This window comes from Mchenga conophoros, linkage group LG20 (genome assembly GCF_057382185.1).
Source record: "Mchenga conophoros isolate Kocher_MC1m ecotype Shallow Benthic linkage group LG20, M_conophoros_male_GT1.1, whole genome shotgun sequence".
Classification (NCBI taxonomy): domain Eukaryota; kingdom Metazoa; phylum Chordata; class Actinopteri; order Cichliformes; family Cichlidae; genus Mchenga; species Mchenga conophoros.
Genome location: NC_140545.1, coordinates 36,319,638 through 36,338,912, shown reverse-complemented (window position 1 = coordinate 36,338,912; position 19,275 = coordinate 36,319,638). Strand labels below are relative to the sequence as shown.

The following is a 19,275-nucleotide window of genomic DNA, read 5'->3' as shown; positions in this document are numbered from 1 at the left end:
GTTTTTGTACCATGTTTCAGGTTCCTATGTTCTGTCTCCCCAGTTGCTGTTAAGTTTACATGTCTAGAGTTCAGTCAGTGTGTTTCCTGTTTTACTTTGAAGGTCCGTGTCTCATGTCAGTGTTTCTAGTTTTGCTTCCCTTGTCTCGTCCAGCCTGATTACTCCCAGCTGTGCTCTCCTTCTGTGTCTCGTTCCCTCGTTATCCCTTTGTGTATTTGAGCTCTGTGTTTCTCTTTGTCAGTGTTGTAGTCTCCCTCATGGCTGTGTTTCAGTTTAGTTTTCCACGCCATTCTGCAATAAAGCAGCTTTTTGAGTTTCATTTCGTTGTCGTGAGTTTTGCGTTTGGGTCTTTCTCCTGCCTGTACACAGCCGAAACATGACACTGATGGTGTATTTATGTCACACCTATTTTTCCATCACAGCTGCAGGGAGACAGAAAGCATTTTGAGGTTTATTAAAATGATCAGATGATGATTTGAAGCATGAATGACTCACTTTCAGGTCAACATTTCAGTTCCTTTAAATTTTATTGAATTTATTTTCCTGTTTATTGTGATATGAAATCATATTTATCAACAGAATCCAGCAGTGATGTCATCGAGGCTTGACATCCTGCTGGAAGTGACATCAGCAGTGAGGCTGTGACATCATCATGTCAGACGTGTCAGGACACGAAGGAGCAGTTATGGACCTCTGACACAAACAAACCCTCTCTGTGAGTTACATCCTGAGTCGTTGACATAATCTCCTGTAAAGAATCAAAACAAAGAAATAAAATCAGAGGTCTGTGCTGTAAATGTTTTCTTCTTCTCTAATGTAAAAAGAACAAACACAGTTCTTATAAAGACCTAAGATCACATGACTTCAGTCAATATAAAAACCAAACACATTTCATCAACAGGCCCACTTTCAGTTTGTACCATTAAAGTTTATCTCCATACAATCTTCTCCTCCTCCATAGTTGTCAGGTTGTCCATTACCCCAGTTTGTGAAGTCAAACTGGGAACCATCACTCCACTTCCACACAGTTTCCTGGAAGAATAAAGTTCAGTTTGTTCTGATGTACTTTGATGCATCTATGCTGAGAGTGCAGACATGAGACCTCTTACACCACTCGAACACAACGAAGGTTCATTTTGTTTGTGCAGGTAAAAAATGAAAAGAAAAGTCAAGTCAACAGCAACATCTGTCTCCATGAACAAAGTCTTGATTAATCAGTCTGTCACATGTTGACCTTTGAATCAAACTGATGAATATGAAGAGAAACATATGAAATATCAGAAACAGCTGCAGCTCATCCTCTTTATCTGTGAAACACTTACAGTCTCTCTGTCGTTGCCTCCAACCCAAGCTGTCAGATACGACCCTGCTGCTGTGCGAGTGAGCTCTCTGATGAAGGTGTACTCAGCTGTGCTGTGGAATGAGGCCAGATGTCCACCGAGTGTCTGACAGGAACTCTGAGGAGGAAGATGAGGTGCACAGAAGATGAAAAGTGTGAGAATGCATTTAAAATCAGTCAAAGACAGAAAGTCTTTATGTCATCAGTGATGCAGCGACAGCTGCTGTTATTTCCTGATGTACCTCAGCATCAGTCCAGGTCTTCATGCTGCTTTTAAAGATGAAACAGCGACCTCCAAACCAAGTCCAACCAGCAGGGCAGGAAGGAGCTGCAAAATAATTGTAAAGGTAGAAGGTCGATAATCAGATTAATAATTCCTCAAAAGACAAAGAAAATACCTAGCCGTGTTCCACTACTGAGTCTATTTGAATTTAAGCTGATGAGGTTCATTTGACATTATTCCTTCTGCGATACCTGGTTACAGACTCAGCACTCTATGCCTTCATAGCCACCTTGGATGACTTCCACTACATCACTTTGAATGCTATACTTCCAACTTTCACACAGTATGTCGTCTGTTTTACCAGCTGAGAGAGAACTTGTTATGAGGCAACAGGCAGATACGTTGTGAGCCCCACAGGACACTGAGTGTATCAGTGATTACATAACCATCTGCTCAGACTCCATTATCTCAGCTCGGACTATACATTGTTATTCGGATAACAAGCCGTGGGTGAAAGAACATCACAGCTCTCCTCAACGATAAAAAGAGGGCCACAGAGAGGAGGTGGAAAGGGTTTCGTTTTTATTGAAGGGCACGATCAGAGAGGCTATGGACAGTTGCAGGAGAAAGCTGGAGTGGGAACTCCAGCAGAACAACATGAGAAAGCTCTGGAGTGGCATGAAGATATGTCTTTGTAGGTTCTCAGTCACCCAGGTCACGGTAGTCTAAGGAGCTTGAAAAGTCCTGAAAAGCGTCACTGGACTCACGCCATTCAAAAGCAGAGCTGAGGGCCAACAGGTTGAATTTGTTCTTCTACAGATTTGACACTGCAGCTAACGCTCACCCCCCGACTGACTTAACTGTAGTCAGCCTACAGTCCAAAGCCACACCACTCTCTCTCCCTCTTTCTCCTCATTGCACCTGAGCATACTGTGAAAGTCCTGACACTCCTGCTCCACCTGTAACTTTTACCTAGGACCAGGTTCAGAGACAAATGAACGACTCCACTAAAAAAGCCTGAAAGACCAGACAGGGCGAGTCCCGGTGTCCTCGAGGCCTGTGCACCAGTGCTGTGGAAGACGTCATCCCTCTTTCCTGTACCAAACACGCTCAGTCGTGTCTACGCCCACCTGGACCAACCGGTGAGCACTGGGAGGGTCGTGTTTTTTGACTATCCAGTGCATTCAACACCATCAGGCCGACCCTCCTGGGTGATAAACTGATAGTGATGCAGGTAGATGCCTCTGCGGTGTCCTGGATTGTTGATTACCTGACAGGAAGACCACAATATGTGCGTCTTCAACACTTTGTGTCTGACAATGTGATCAGGAACACAGAGGCAACACAAGGGACCATGCTCTCCCCTCTTCACTTTCTACGCCACAGACTTCAGCCACTGCACAGAGACCTCCATCTTCAGAAGGTTGCTGATGACTCTGCAGCGGTTGGATGCATCAGTGAGAGTGATGAGATGGAGTACCAGGCTGTGGTCGACTCCTCTGTCACATGGTGCGAGCAGAATCATCTGCAGCTCAGTGTGACAAAAGCCCTGATTGTGGACTTTAGGAGGACCAGGAAAGCTGCGACCTGTGTTTCAAACCAGGGGGTCAACGTGGACACGGTGAAGGACTATAAATACCTCAGAGTACACATTAAATAAACTAGACTGGGTACTCTACAGTAAGGCCAGAGATATCTGTATTTTCTGCGTCTTTTAGTGTGTTTTGGACAGTGCTCAGGATTTTCTATCAGTCTGTTGTGGCCAGTCCTGTCCTCTATGCTCTTGCATGCTGGGACAACAGGTTGAGGTTCACAGATGCTAACAGACTAAATAAACTGATCTGCAAGGCCAGTAATGTTGTGGGGATGGAGCCGGACTCCCTTAAGGTGGTGTCTGAGACGTGGATGTTGTCCAAGAGAAGGACGATGTTGGACGACACCTCCCACCCACTCCACGACATGCTGGCCAGTTAAAGAGCCAGCACGGAAGCCCACACGCAGAATAGGTGAGAACAATACCAGGAACTCAGGGAAACCGACTGGATGATGAGGATGATTAGAAACCGGTAAGAACACAGCTGAACTAACTAATGAGAAACTGGGAAGTAGAAATGAACAAAGTACACACAGACAAAAGGCTAACACAATAAAACAGGAAACCAACATGAAGACTAAACACTGACAGAAGACCAAACTGAAAACGCTGGGTCAGCGGCCCAGGAACCCTGACAGTGGCGCTGTAACATAGTAACTGGATGGCTCTGTTTTTTAATCAGCTTATAACAACACATTATAAATAAACTGTGACAACATTGCTCATAACACACCTGGTTATGAGGAATCCATAATCCAGTTATTTGAGCAGAACTTATTGAGATACGCCTGCACCAATCCATCGATGTGCGTCATTAAATGTAGAACATCCTGATGGTGTTACTTTACAGGGCGCACACAGCTGAAAACGTTAAACTGTGACTGTCACCAGTTAACATGGGCGTGTTTCTTAAATCAGCAGCAGGTGTTCAACAGCTGACGGAGTGAACATGTCACGTCCCCGTGTCTACCCAGCCGGCCCCGCAAGGCTACATGTGTATTGTTTCTCTCTCACTCTCTCCTCACCGCTCTGCCTGGGCGGAGCTCACTGTGGGCTCCCACCCTTGGCCCACACACCTGTTCGCAATTAAGCTGCCATTATCTTCCCACCATTTAAGGCCGGGACGCTGTGCTTCTGGTCGCTGGACGGTTGTGCGAGACACGTTAGTGATTCTCTCAGCTCCGTGAATTTGTGCTTGTTTTTCAGACTGTGAGTAATTTTCCTCTCCTGTGTGACAGTTGTGTGACTTCCCCACTATATGGACGTGTGAGTTTCCCCTTGGACCCACGGATCCCCAGATTGTCCCCTTTCACCAGGCACGTGCAGAGGGGGGGGTGGGAGGGGCTTGAGCACCCCCCCTTTCCTGATGGGTGCCCAAAGTGCCCTTTTGTTTGTAATGTTTGTGTGCGTGCGGAGTCCTGTCTGTGCCCCTCAACAATAATGTTTAACTATTAATCCCATTTTTACTAAATAAAAGGATCTGGCTTGCATCAGACCTGGGCGGTCCAGAGCTGTAGGAGAAACACAAATTAACTCAGAGAGGCAGACTGATGCAGCAAAGCCATGAAGTATGGTGAACAGCGTACACTGTACTCTATAGCACCCAGGAGTATTAGCTTATTATGTACACGTTGGTCAGTTGTCTTGTGGCAACTGACGAATTGAAACAAATGAGCGTGCTGTGCGTAACAATGCGACAAACATTACCTGTCCTCTTATTAACTGCACAAGTAGTGCTGGTCATAGCTGCTTGCTGACTGGGTAAGGCTGTCATGGGTCTGTAGCGCTGTCACCATTTTAGGGAACATACTTAGTTTTAAACACGGGCGTTTTTAGCTCATATATAGCCCAAAGGAATCAAAGCACCCCAAAGATGTCTTACTTTTTTTGACAATATTTGCTGTTTGTGTGACACACTACTAAAAATAGAAAAACCATACAGTACTTGGTTGAGACGTAATATTCTAAAGACAAACGTATAAATCCCCCCCCAAAAAAATAGTTTGTTCCAGCTCGCCTCTCCCCTGCTCTGCTCTAGCGCCCTTTCTGCCAGAGAGATGGTGGCTGAGACGCAGCAGAGCGGAGGTGTGAGCGCCTGGCTTAACCTTCAGTTACTCTTTATATAGTTAGATAGGAGTCAGACCATGTTTCAGTAAAGCATTACACCAGGTAACCTGCAGTGTTGAAAACGTGTTTTCCGACGATGTTTGCTACCCTACAATCAGAGCTGGGCTGGCCATCCGGTATGCCCGATGGTGATTTTTCGTTTTTATGGGCCGATGGGGGTTTTTTTCTTTTTTTTTTGTTGTTGTAACAGTATAAACAATGAAAGCTGGTGGATTGGCAGATTTGTAAAAATAACTCAGTTGTTTGGTGGTGGCTGTGGCAGAGCTTCCACCAGGTGGATGAGGGAAAGGTGAGGCAGGAGGAGCAGAGACCCGAGGAGGCCGCCGGTCCGAGTGTCAGGTGAACTGAACTTCAGGTAAGAAGTTATGACCTGCAGTGTATCTGGGTCAGATATAAACCAAGTTTAGGTGGAGTTTATTTTAGCTGTGCTGACTTTTTACAGTCAGTTACAATAACTCGTACTAGCTAGCATGACAGGGTTTCTATACAGCTGGGTGGGTGCTATGATGTTACTGATAGTGAACTTTATTTTGTTCATAAGGTTAGTTAGTAGAGTTGCCAATCGTCTCGCATTCAGAGGAAATATTACACGTTTCGTATTGAGGTGAAAAGGAACAGTTTGTCCCGGACTTCAGCTCGAATGGAAAAAGACACAAAGCTGGAGTTATTCTGTTACACTGCACAGCTTCTCCTCTCATTCTCTCCTCTCTCTCCTGTTGCTACTTCAGTCATGAAACTGATCAATGATCAGCTGATCGGCTTTTCTCTCTTGTTTGTTTATCGCCCACTTTGCGCCAGAAAGAGGAAACCAGCGGATGTCGCGCTAAACAACAGCAGCATGCTTCAGCTTGATCAGCTGTTGTTAGAATGTATTTAATATTAATTTCTAGTATCAGCTGATGTTTGCTGGAGCCACAGCTGTGAAGCTGCTGGTCATGGGCCCGAGGAGCCCGTCCAGCCTCAAGTGTCGTCAGCTGGAGGGTCCGAGGAGCCCATCCAGCACCACGCCTCGTTAACTGAGGGTCCTGGAGGACCCAGCCAGCACATCCTCACATCTGCTGATGGTCCGGGGAAGTCTGTTCAGCTGTCGTCTGCTGAGTCATCCCCCGCGACTTCTACATCATCACCATTCGCATCACTGCCTGCAGCCGTCCCGCTGCCGTCAGGTCCGGCCTCCGTGTCTTCATCCACGCCTGGTCCGGCCTCACCTGGTCCGGCCTCGTCTGGTCCTGCGGTTACCACACCGCCGTCAGAGCCAGCTCGACCCGTTCCGCCTCGCCTCTGCCGGCCGTTTTCCGGGCCTCTAAGTTGGCATCATGGCCTTCGGGGACGGCCTCCGGAAAGCGTTCGTCGCCGCCGCTGGCATCGCGGCCGACCTCCGGACCTGCTCAGTGGCCGCCACTACCTTCAAAGTGGTCGGCCTCCTGATTGGTTTTGCCTCCGTTGCCATGTGCACGGTTGGCCTCCCGAACTGTTTGCCCGTCGCCGCCGTTGCCGTGTGCACGGTCGGCCCCCTGAACTTTTTGTGGACTCTTGTTGAGCTCTGGTTTTTGTTTTTGATGTGCTTTCCTGCGTTTTTGGACTCTGGTGCTCCTTGTTTTTTGTTTGGTCTCTGTCCCTCTATCCTGGCCTGGTGCTTTGTGCTTTTTTTGTTTGGGCTGTCGGGAGCCAGCCCTTGGAGGGGGGGGGTACTGTCACGGTTCTGGGTCCGTTGGACCCAGTATTTTGAGTTTATTATGTTTTGGTGTAATTTTGCATCATGGATTGTTTTCTTGTTCTCTTGTGGTTGTGATGATTATTATTATTATTAGAGTTTCATGTATCTGTTATCCATTTTTTTAGGAATTGTGGTTTCATGTATAGTTCAGTTCCATGTGTCATTTTCTGTCTCTCTGTGTTGAGTCCGTGTCTCTGAGTTGTGATTCATGTTTCCTGTTTTATTGTGAAAGTCTGTCTTATGTTAGTGTGTGCAGCTTTGTTTCCCCCGTCTCGTTAGCCCTGATCTCCCCCAGCTGTGTCCCCCTTCTGTGGCCCATTCCCTCATTACTACCCTGTGTATTTAAGCCCTGTGTTTTCCCATGCTCGGTGTCGCGTCGTACCTTCAGGTTATGCCTGTGTGTTCCTGGTCTCCGGTTTCAGTAGTCACTTCACGTTTGGTTTTCATGTCAGCAATAAAGCTAAGGTTCTGATTCACAATTCTGTGTTCGAGTCCTGCGCTTGGATCCTCCTCTCCGCCTGCCCGCACACAGAGCCCTGACATAATGTCGTCATACGTTTTATTCAAACGCTGCTCCCAGTGAGGTTTCTGCTGCGGGCCTGTTTTTAGTGGCAAATCTGGGAGAAACAGTTGCATTTCTATCGTGATGACAGAGCTGAGCGTTAAACGAAGCAATGAGGCACAAAACGTGTCAGGACTTTTTTATAATTGAGTTATTCACTCGATGAGTAATATTGTGGCGAGTACAAGCTCGTCCAGATGAACAGAATCAACTTTGTGATGTTTTCTTCGTCTTTGTTATTGTCATTTTTTGTTTTTCATCTAATCTTTTTCTTTCTGTCTCCACATTATAATGTTTTCTGTCCTGCTTGATTTTCTGTTCGACTTATGCAAAAGTACCTTTTGTTCATTCAAATGACTTTGTAAACACTTTTTGAATTCTGTTTTTAAATGTCAGCTGATTTTAATTTTAAATGTCACTTTGACTGGTTTTATTTTTATTTTATCATTATTTTATAATATTTGTATTTATTTGATGATAAAATCACGAGGTGTTCACTCAGGATCTAAAACAAACTGACGAAATCTTCGTGACTGATGATTTTCTGATGATTCTTTTCAGCACAGAAAGGCTCATCTTTTAAAAATGATGAAGAATTTTCATTTTCATTCACTTCAAAAACAAGTCTGAATGTACCGACCCTAAAAGATTATCTTTAGAAGTTTATTATTTGAGTTACTTACTCTGACAAGTGTAAAACACCTCCAGGTACTTATAAATGCCACGACACGGGTCTTCTGAGATATTTGCATCAACAGTACAGCTGTTTTTCCCATTGCACCTGTGAATGCAGGTCAAAGGTGAATCAGCAAAAATTCACTGCATCATCTGAGAGAAGATGGAGAGCTGAAGAAACAGAGTCAGCATCTGTACCTGGTAGTTACATAGTTCATGCTTCCTGGCCAGGAGCAGTTAACATTGTAGAGATTTTCGATAGTATATGTGCCAGGGCACGTGGTCGTGTCACGGCGACCATAATTCGCCCAGGAGACGACTATAACCTGTCCTTCATCTGAGGAAGAGTTCATAGAGTCAAACTGTAACCATGGTGATATTTTTACTGCATTAAATGTAGAAAGACATAGAAGCTGTGTTCTCACCACACTGAAGGTTTGACTGGAAGTTTTGACATATTACACTTTGGCCTGAAACAGACACAGATCCCATAGAAACTGTAATCATTCATGTACAGATTGGGTTCATCAGTCATTTCTAATCACAGGTTTAACAGAGTCGTTACGTGGGAAGCAGTCGTAGGTGGTCTCCAGGTATTTGCAGACTCCAGGATCATAAGTAATGTTTGACTTTATGTCACACTCGGTTTTTCCATCACAGCTGCAGGGAGACAGAAACAGCTGGTTTTCAGCTCAAAGATATGAAACAAGTTACTTTCAGGTGATCATTTACTTCCTGTTAGTTTGAGTAAAGCTGTTCAACAGGTTTTAGTTTGTTTCTTCTTTTGAATCAAAGGCTCACTTCTACCATCCCACAGTGCTCACCTGTTCCTCACGTTGTTCACAGCGTCACCGTGAGAGCAGATTACTTCACCTCCACATCTGTACTCAGCTGACCTCACAATGATCATTCCACCCACTGTTATACAGACACAGTATGAGAGAAAAGGAACAACTCAACACAACATGCAATAATCCAGGTTTCAGGCTTCAGTTTCAGACTCAGATGCTGCAGATCCATAAATAATGAGGATTGTACCTCTGTACACCACCACAGTGGATATTACATTAACTCTGATCAAGGAGGAAACTTTAAGTCAGTGTTTTTGTTTCTAATCTACATCAAATGTTTCTGAACTTTTATACACAGTCCAACATCCTCAGAGCTTTTTTAAAGAATAAATGCACCGTTGGTTTGTTGATCAGGAAAATACAATTTAAACTGAAAATAAGCAGCTGTGCATAAAAAGGCTGTAAACTATAAACAGTTCATCCAATACTTGTTAAGTTTGTTGAATTTAGCCTGAGAGTCTGAATTTGATCTGCAGTGAATTCTTGGACACTATTTTCCATCTTACCACAGCTCAGGCGATGAACACTGAGGCCGTTAGAGGTGACCACTCTCCCTGTGGATATGGGGGTCACAGGAGGAGGAACTTGAGCTCTGATAAAGCCTGAAATAAAAAATAAATTGTACATTTCTGATAAATTAATGGGGAATGTGTTGATCATTTTCTTGCTGAAGGTGAAGCTACAGCTGGTCCCTCATCTTACTTTAGTTTTCCCTGATGGATGTGAAACACGGTTAGTGTCAGCGAAGCTTACAGTAACCTCTGTCTGCTGAAGCTGCTGGCTGATTTAGCTCCAGGGTGGACAACAAAGATCACAGTTTGTAAAGAGTGCAGAGACATAATATCTATCATGTTATTATCTATCTATATTCAACATTGCATCAATACATTTGTCAAAAAATGTCTCTCTGAGCAAAATGGGTTCAAAAACATAAACAGCTGTGGGATCCTGTTAGTCAGTGATTTGAACCGAGGGAACAAATCGTGGCAGGATCAGCCTGATGTTATTTGTATCCTGCTGTAACTTTACTGTATAAAGAGCAAACTCTCCAACATGTCAGGAGCAGTTAGTCATTACAACAAGTGTTTGTGAACTAAAGATCAAGAATGTGGGATCCTGTTTGTCTGTGATTTGAACAGCCCAGCGCTGCTCCCGACGCAGGGAAACCAGTTCTGCAGGGAGACCGACCTCAGCACCTGTGCAGGTGAAGCCAAAGGGCAGATTTGCTTCACCATATTTTCTCGTCTTTGGCTCAGAATGAAGTTGGTTTGGAAACTTATTCAGCGACGCTTCATCTCCTGCTTTGCGTTTCTGTGGCCGCCCCGTGCTAGCAGTGGTTTTGTCCCCCCCCCCCCCCCCTTTTCATACCCCCCTGCAATGGCTCTGCGCCCCCCTAGGGGGCGGACCCCACACTTTGAGAAGGTCTGCTTTAAATCAAGATTGATTTAAAGGATTGCAATCCAAAGCCTCTATCCCTGATTTCCTCACACATGTCAACAAGGAGCCCCACAACATCCAGAACCCCCCCCCCCCCCCCCCCCACCCGCCCAGCAGCCACCAGACAGGGTTCATTTCATTTTCACTGGGAACAGAAATAAGATTTTAAAAAGGTGTGTGTGAAGGATAGAGTTTAGATTTTAGATCACACAAATACAATATTTAGTAGTTACAGACAGAAGAAGAAGAGGTGAGCTCTAATAATGAGAAAGTTCACAGAAAGGCTCTTTGTGACCAGAATATAAGAAGCAGTAAAACAGCATTTACCTGAAGTGATGAGTGAACAGGTTGCTGCCAGCACTGAAAGAGACAGAAAGAAAGCTCAGTGTCAGACTGTGTGTTTGATATCAAGTTGAATTCACCTCAAAACATGAAACAGAAATGAAAAGCAAACAGGAGAAAGCTGCTGCTTTCATTCACACCTGGATTCTTTGGAAACTCTTTCTAAACAGCAGATTTCAATGACACATTTATTCTCTTCATCTTTCCAACTTTTGTCAATAAACTTATTTGTGTTGACAGTTTGACTTCAACTCTTCAAAGTAAATGATCAGCCATGAATTGCTCTCAGGACTCTGTGAAGCCTAACTGTCCTGCTGAGGTGATGCAAACATGTATTTAGGATGTTAGATGAACTGATCCAATAAAGCAGAAAGAAAAGCATGTCACAGTACAGCACAGTGGAAAGCTAGAAAAGGATTAGACTGAACATGTGCAGCTGATTTCATGTATAAATAAAGGATGATCAGTGTGTTGTACTCACACAGTGTGCTGCTGAGTCCGGAGCAGAGCATCATGTTAGGAGATCTGGATTACAGTGAAGAGCTGATGGAGGATCAAACACAGAGCTGCTGGATTTACTCTGTTTCAGTAACACCTGTGATGTACATGCAAAGCACAGCCAATGGAAAAGCAGAGTATCCTCCTTCTCACGTGCAGGATGTTGGATGTTTGGAATGGAAAAAGTATGAGAAAAAGAAAAAACCAGGATGTGAATAAACAACATGTAAAACAGGGTGCAGCAGGAACACAGCAGGAATATATTTGTATGGAAAATATTCATATTTACATGGAACATCTCCACATGTCTCTCTGGTCAGAGACCACAAACGAGACAGTGTTTGTGATGCTGAGTCAACAGTATTATATTGTAAGTGTTTAAAGAGAGGTTTCCATTGACTGTGACTGTGTGAAGAACTGTTGAAAGTTCCTGAACAACACAACATGCCATTGTATGGCAGCTGCACCATTGTACACTATCTCTACTTTTAACTTTCCTTTTTGCTAAAGCACATAGTTGGGACCAAACACTCCAGGAACAACAAGTAGGCCTGCAGAGCGAGAGCGAAGTGCTCTAATAGGGTGATATGGTACCACAAGGTCATTAAGATAAGATGGGGCCTGATTATTTAAGACCTTGTATGTGCGGAGCAGGATTTTACATTCAATTCTGGATTTAACAGGAAGCCAATGAAGGGAAGCCAATACAGGAGAAATACAGCATTTTGGATTAACTGAAGGCTTTTCAGTTAATCTGCTTCATGCATGGAGAGGGAGACATTGTCTAAGAGTTCTTCTGTCTCCTACTACCTGAACTGGGTCGAGGAACATCCTGGGACAGAGCTTATCCACCCGCTTCCTCTCAGCTGTAGATAAGCTGCTGTTCCCACAAACAACAACATAGAAGATGGCCGACAGCACCAGAGAGTCTAAAAAGGTCTTCAGGAGTTCCCCCTGCACTCCAAAAGATCTCAGTCTCCTCAGCAGGTAGAGTCTGTTCTGACTCCTGACTCAGTGTTGTCTTAAAGACATTCCTGCAATTTAATTGGCTACAAAGAGCTAGGTTGATCTGCATACCCAAGAAGTATGCGATGCCTTGTAACGATACCTTGAAGAAGCATTTAAAATATAAACAGAACTGGTCCCAGCGTGGAACCCTGAGGAACTCCATTATTAACCTGAGAATGTGAAGAAGGCAAATTGGAGTCTGTTAGACAGACATCACTGAAGTCACTGCGGTGCAGAAACTTTAATACCTACTGCATGCTCTGATCTCTGTAGTAAAAGTTCATGGTCATCAGTATTGGTATCAGTATTTTTTCACTCTAATAGTTAAGATTTTATTTGTGAAGAAATTCATGAATTCGTTAATAGCTGAGATTAAAGGAATGTTTGGAGCTCTGTTTGTCATCCTGGCTACAGACTCAAGTTTAGGGATGGGTATCGTTTAGGTTTTATCTGATACCAGTGCCAAACCGGTACTTTTGAAACGGTGCCGGTGCTTAAAGAATGGAGAACACAAACTTTGTCCAAAAACCTCTTCAGCTGTTTCCCACTTTTTCTTTGGTCATTTTAGCCTTTTTGGCCAGGGTGCAGGGAGTATCTGCCATCAAACAAGAGGACAGCCGCATGTAGCTATGATGATGTTTGCTCGTTCACCTTACATGGATTAATGTAATAACGTGGTTAGCCTACTCAACGTAAATTACACACGAACAACATGAAGCTACTCACGCAGAGAAGAACGGCTGCTGCTGCATCATCATCCTCATCATTTCTGCTACACTGGCAGGGCTAGGGGCCAGGACTCTCCTCTTCGGGTTCTTGGGGGATGTTGCTAACTCCGGGTCAGATAACAGGCACCACACCCGCAGTAGATGTGCTCGGTGTGAGGACTGGCAGCAAGCTATCAAATACGGCGCATTTCTCGGCTTTTAAAAAAAATGCTATGCGTCACCAGGTGTTTCATTGGATTCGAGGTGTTACCTCCTTTGACAGTATCACAGTATCAGCTTAAAGCACTTGTTGCTGCTGAGTTTGCATCTTTTGCTGTGAAGTACAGCAGGACTTTGACCGCTTCGCCTTGGGCATTTTTAATCTGTAGCTCTGCTCTAAAAGAACGTTCGTACCTGGGCCCGCCTACTACGCTCACAAAGGTAAAATGATTGGCTAGAATCTAAAGTGTCTGACATCTCAGGGGGGAAAAAAGCACCGAAATGTGCGCTGCTTTTCGGTCTGGTTACTACCGTTTATGTCAGAACTGATACCGGGACCCATCCCAACTCAAGTTTGTTCTTATTTTCTTAAAAATCAGTGATGAATAGTGAAATGTTCTAGCTTTACTGAGAGCCTTTTTTAATAGAGTCACTTGGAGTGATTATTTTTCCAGCTAAATGATGATCTTCTAAATTAGTAAGATGCCATTTCTGGACTTCCTGACCAACCATCCCTTTAACGTTAACTAGTAATGACTTCATGAACTTCTTCACAAATAAAATTTTTATCATTAGAGAAAAAATTACCAGTAATCATCCCACAGATGTAATATTATCTACAGCTACTCTTAGTACCATTGATGTTAAGTTAGACTCTTTTTCTCCAATTGATCTTTCTGAGTTAACTTCAATAATTACTTCCTCCAAACCATCAACCTGTCTTTTAGACCCCATTCCTACAAAACTGCTCAAAGAAGTCCTGCCATTAATTAATGCTTCGATCTTAAATATGATCAACCTATCTCTAATAATCGGCTATGTACCACAGGCCTTCAAGCTGGCTGTAGTTAAACCTTTACTCAAAAAGCATCTCTAGACCCAGCAGTCTTAGCTAATTATAGGCCAATCTCCAACCTTCCTTTATATCAAACATCCTTGAAAGAGTAGTTGTCAAACAGCTAACAGATCATCTGCAGAGGTTTATTTGAAGAGTTTCAGTCAGGTTTCAGAGCTCATCACAGCACAGAAACAGCTTTAGTGAAGGTTACAAATGATCTTCTTATGGCCTCTGACAGTGGACTCATCTCTGTGCTTGTCCTGCTAGACCTCAGTGCAGCGTTCGATACTGTCGACCATAATATCCTATTAGAGCGATTAGAACATGCTGTAGGTATTACAGGTACTGCACTGCAGTGGTTTGTATCATATCTATCTAATAGACTCCAGTTTGTGCATGTAAATGGAGAGTCCTCTTCACACACTGAGGTTAATTATGGAGTTCCACAGGGTTCAGTGCTAGGACCAATTCTGTTTACATTATACATGCTTCCCTTAGGCAGCATCATTAGAAGACATAGCATACATTTACACTGCTATGCAGATGACACCCAGCTCTATCTGTCCATGAAGCCAGATAACACACACCAATGAGTTAAACTGCAGGAATGTCTTAAAGACATAAAGACCTGGGTGGCCGCTAACTTTCTGCTTCTTAGTTCAGATCAAACTGAGGTTATTGTACTCGGCCCTGAAAATCTTAGAAATATGGTATCTAACCAGATTCTTCCTCTGGATGGCATTACCTTGGTCTCCAGTAACACTGTGAGGAACCTTGGAGTCATTTTTGACCAGGACATGTCCTTCAACGCACATATTAAACAAATATGTAAGACTGCTTTCTTCCATTTGTGCAACATCTCTAAAGTTAGAAATATCCTGTCTCAGAGTGACGCTGAAAAACTAGTTCATGCATTTATTACTTCCAGGCTGTAATTCATTATTATCAGGAAGTCCAAAAAACTCGCTGAAAAGCCTTCAGCTAATCCAAAATGCTGCAGCAAGAGTCCTGACAGGGACTAGAAAGAGAGAGCAGATTTCTCCTGTTTTGGCTTCCCTTCATTGGCTTCCTGTTAAATCCAGAATTGAATTCAAAATCCTGCTCCTCACATACAAGGTCTTAAATAATCAGGCCCCATCTTATCTTAATGACCTTGTAGTACCATATCACCCTATTAGAGCACTTCGCTCTCGCTCTGCAGGCCTACTTGTTGTTCCTAGAGTATTTAAAAGTAGAATGGGAGGCAGAGCCTTCAGTTTTCAGGCCCCTCTTCTGTGGAACCAGCTTCCAGTTTGGATTCAGGAGACAGACACTATCTCTACTTTTAAGATTAGGCTTCAAACTTTCCTTTTTGCTAAAGCATATAGTTAGGGCTGTACCAGGTGACCCTGAATCCTCCCTTAGTTATGCTGCAATAGACGTAGGCTGCCGGGGATTCCCATGATGCATTGAGTTTTTCCTTTCCAGTCACCTTTCTCACTCACTATGTGTTAACAGACCTCTCTGCATTGAATCATATCTGTTATTAACCTCTGTCTCTCTTCCACAGCATGTCTTTATCCTGTCTTCCTTCTCTCACCCCAACCAATCACAGCAGATGCCCCGCCCCTCCCTGAGCCTGGCTCTGCCAGAGGTTTCTTCCTGTTAAAAGGGAGTTTTTCCTTCCCACTGTCGCCAATGTGCTTGCTCATAGGGGGTCATATGATTCTTGGGATTTTCTCTTTTTACCATAGGATCTACTTTACAATATAAATTGCCTTGAGACGACTGCTGTTGTGATTTGGCGCTGTATAAATAAAATGTATTCAAACTCAACTGAATTGAAAGCTGAAGGCTCTGCTTCCCATTGTATGGAGCAATCACATGTGAACCAGCAGTCTGAGAGCGAAGTGCTCTATTTGTCATACGGCACTGTAAGGTCATTAGGATAAGATGGGGCCAGATTATTCAGGACCCACAAAGTCACTTGGAGGGATTATTTTTCCTGGTTAAATGATGATCTTCTAAATGAGTGAGATGCCATTTCCTGTGCAGCTTTTTCCAAGACTCCTTTTAGTTGTCGTGCAATGTTTAAATCCTGTGATCTACATGCAAACCCATTGCCAGCTGACGGTAATAGACAGGGTGCGGCAGGAGTACAGCTGGGAACACATTTATATGGAAAATATTCTGATTTGCATTGAAAATCTTTGTTCTAACTCACAAAGGTGAAAGTGTTTCGGTCCATGGGTCGAAAGGTGACCTTCCTGAGTGCAAACATATGCAAACATCTGTTAAAGAGTGGACTCAGGCGCGGAGCTCAGAAATAAAGACAGTGCGTTTATTTACAGTGCAGCAAGGTGACAACAGTTCAAATGTGCAACAATGGTGATAGTGCGTCCTTCCTTCCGTGTAAGCCCGTGCGTGGTAGTGAGTGCTTCCTTTGTGTCCGTGAATCCTCCGTCAATCCCTGGGTGAACACACACACGACAGCAGAATGAGTACGTAGCTCAGACACGCCAGCGGCTCGAAAACACTACCAGGCTTAGTGCAATACTCCAGCGCTGTCTGTCGCTCAGCCACACCATCAAGTAGCCCTGCCGAAGGTGGTAGTAGATTGGCAACAGCCGGTGGATTGATTGCAGGTGCGGCAGCTCCGGGCGACAGCACTTCCGGGTCGGAGGTAGCCTGTTGCTAGGTTACCTCCTAACACATAAGAGCGGAGAGACACATACACACGCACACAAATATACACACTGGCAGGTCCACCGGTCAGGGCGCCGTCAGAGCCTGACAACATCAGTAACCAAAGCTGGGTTCCAAGAAAAATTTGAAGTGTTTAGAAAAAGTTATCAGTCATCAGCTGTGACTGATTTGAATAGTTTTAATCAAACCTGTGATCTGATACAGGGAGTGCAGAATTATTAGGCAAATGAGTATTTTGTCCACATCATCCTCTTCATGCATGTTGTCTTACTCCAAGCTGTATAGGCTCGAAAGCCTACTACCAATTAAGCATATTAGGTGATGTGCATCTCTGTAATGAGAAGGGGTGTGGTCTAATGACATCAACACCCTATATCAGGTGTGCATAATTATTAGGCAACGTCCTTTCCTTTGGCAAAATGGGTCAAAAGAAGGACTTGACAGGCTCAGAAAAGTCAAAAACAGTGAGATATCTTGCAGAGGGATGCAGCAGTCTCAAAATTGCAAAGCTTCTGAAGCGCGATCATCGAACAATCAAGCGTTTCATTCAAAATAGTCAACAGGGTCGCAAGAAGCGTGTGGAAAAACCAAGGCGCAAAATAACTGCCCATGAACTGAGAAAAGTCAAGCGTGCAGCTGCCAAGATGCCACTTGCCACCAGTTTGGCCATATTTCAGAGCTGCAACATCACTGGAGTCCCCAAAAGCACAAGGTGTGCAATACTCAGAGACATGGCCAAGGTAAGAAAGGCTGAAAGACGACCACCACTGAACAAGACACACAAGCTGAAACGTCAGGACTGGGCCAAGAAATATCTCAAGACTGGTTTTTCTAAGGTTTTATGGACTGATGAAATGAGAGTGAGTCTTGATGGGCCAGATGGATGGGCCCGTGGCTGGATTGGTAAAGGGCAGAGAGCTCCAGTCCCACTCAGACGCCAGCAAGGTGGAGGTGGAGTACTGGTTTGGGCTGGTATCATCAAAGATGAGCTTGTGGGGCCTTTTCGGGTTGAGGATGGAGTCAAGCTCAACTCCCAGTCCTACTGCCAGTTTCTGGAAGACACCTTCTTCAAGCAGTGGTACAGGAAGAAGTCTGCATCCTTCAAGAAAAACATGATTTCCATGCAGGACAATGCTCCATCACACGCGTCCAAGTACTCCACAGCGTGGCTGGCAAGAAAGGGTATAAAAGAAGGAAAACTAATGACATGGCCTCCTTGTTCACCTGATCTGAACCCCATTGAGAACCTGTGGTCCAATGTGTGCTGTCAGCTCGTTGGTCACAAAGCAGGAGAGGGGCTGGGAATTATGTTTTCAAACAAAGCGTTAATTCCATTAAAAGTTATAGACTACTTTTGATTCTCACTGTATTACGGGACTAAGTGCGTCCCTTATTAGCTCAATACGGGACGTGTACTTTTGTTTCTAAATACGGGACGATTCCTTTTTTTAAGGGACGGTTGGCAACCCTAACCATCATTCATCCACGTCAGAGAGCAACTTAGGGTTAGCATCTTAGCATGAGGGTTAGCATCAGGTGACCTGCTCTACCACCTGAGCTACAGCCACCTTATTCACAAAACACTCAAACATTGGTGTAAAGCCTTTTTCAGCTTCAGGTTTCCTGTATGATGATTTGGGTGTTTATGACAGGCCCTGCCCTGTGTGTGGGTAAAATCATTTGCATGATGGTGTAGCTGCTGTACAGTGGCATGTTGTGTTTCTCAAAAATCTCTTCAACAGTCTTTCACACAGTTCAGTTTGATGGAAACCTCCTTCTAAACTCTTCCAGTGTCGTTCGAAACTGAGCTTTACTGAGTATTACTGATCCCCGTGAATAAATTTCATTCCACATTTTGAGCCACAGTCCCAAACACTGTCTCCTCTGTGGTCTCTAACCAGTGAGACATGAGGAGATTTTCTATGCAAATCAGAATATTTTCCATAACAATTATTTTCCCAGCTGGACCCTGTTTATGACTATTCATCTTTTCAACCTGTGTTTTGTTCTTATTGTTTGATCATTGAAAAATGTGAACTCTATCACTAAAAAGGTGACTGCTTCATTTAACCAGGGGTATGTTGAGGAATGGGATGGGTCCGGGCAGCTCATGGTGAGTGTGTTTCCCAATTTTATTTCTTATTAAATATTCTGGTTTCCTGTGGCGCTGCTTTGTTCTTGCAGTAATTTGCATCATGTCAAGATCAGCTGAGCCAGGTTTACGTAACCTTTCATTTATAGTAGTTTTAGTTGCACCATATAAGGAAGATATTCTGCTTTTCGAATTTTATGTGTTTTGCATATCAGATCACAGGTTTGATTAAAACTATTCAAATCAGTCACAGCTGATGACTGATAACTTTTTCTAAACACTTCAAATTTTTCTTGGAACCCAGCTTTGGTTACTGATGTTGTCAGGCTCTGACGGCGCCCTGACCGGTGGACCTGCCAGT

The 19,275-nt window shown here is 44.1% G+C and overlaps 1 protein-coding gene across 1 annotated transcript; it reads right to left on the bottom strand.

The window, feature by feature from the left end:
* Positions 1-508: 508 nt before the first annotated feature.
* LOC146551353 (L-rhamnose-binding lectin SML-like) lies at positions 509-11,411 on the bottom strand. The gene is made up of 12 exons (XM_085260589.1): positions 11,349-11,411; positions 10,853-10,885; positions 9,595-9,690; positions 9,062-9,155; positions 8,803-8,897; positions 8,663-8,707; positions 8,436-8,574; positions 8,246-8,343; positions 1,582-1,667; positions 1,323-1,457; positions 921-1,032; positions 509-748 (listed from the first exon to the last, which is right to left on the bottom strand). The coding sequence occupies exons 1-12, from the start codon at positions 11,380-11,382 to the stop codon at positions 684-686; spliced, it is 1,032 nt and encodes a 343-aa protein (XP_085116715.1). The 5' UTR covers positions 11,383-11,411; the 3' UTR covers positions 509-683.
* Between the last annotated feature and the right edge of the window lie 7,864 nt (positions 11,412-19,275).

Coding starts and splice junctions, on each gene's coding strand:
- LOC146551353 (XM_085260589.1), bottom strand. CDS start 11,382: ATGATGCTCTGCTCCGGACTCAGCAGCACACTGT. Junction 9,691..10,852: donor CTGTTCACTCATCACTTCAG/GTAAATGCTGTT, acceptor TTTTTATTTCAG/GCTTTATCAGAGCTCAAGTT. Junction 8,898..9,061: donor GTGAACAACGTGAGGAACAG/GTGAGCACTGTG, acceptor GTCTCCCTGCAG/CTGTGATGGAAAAACCGAGT.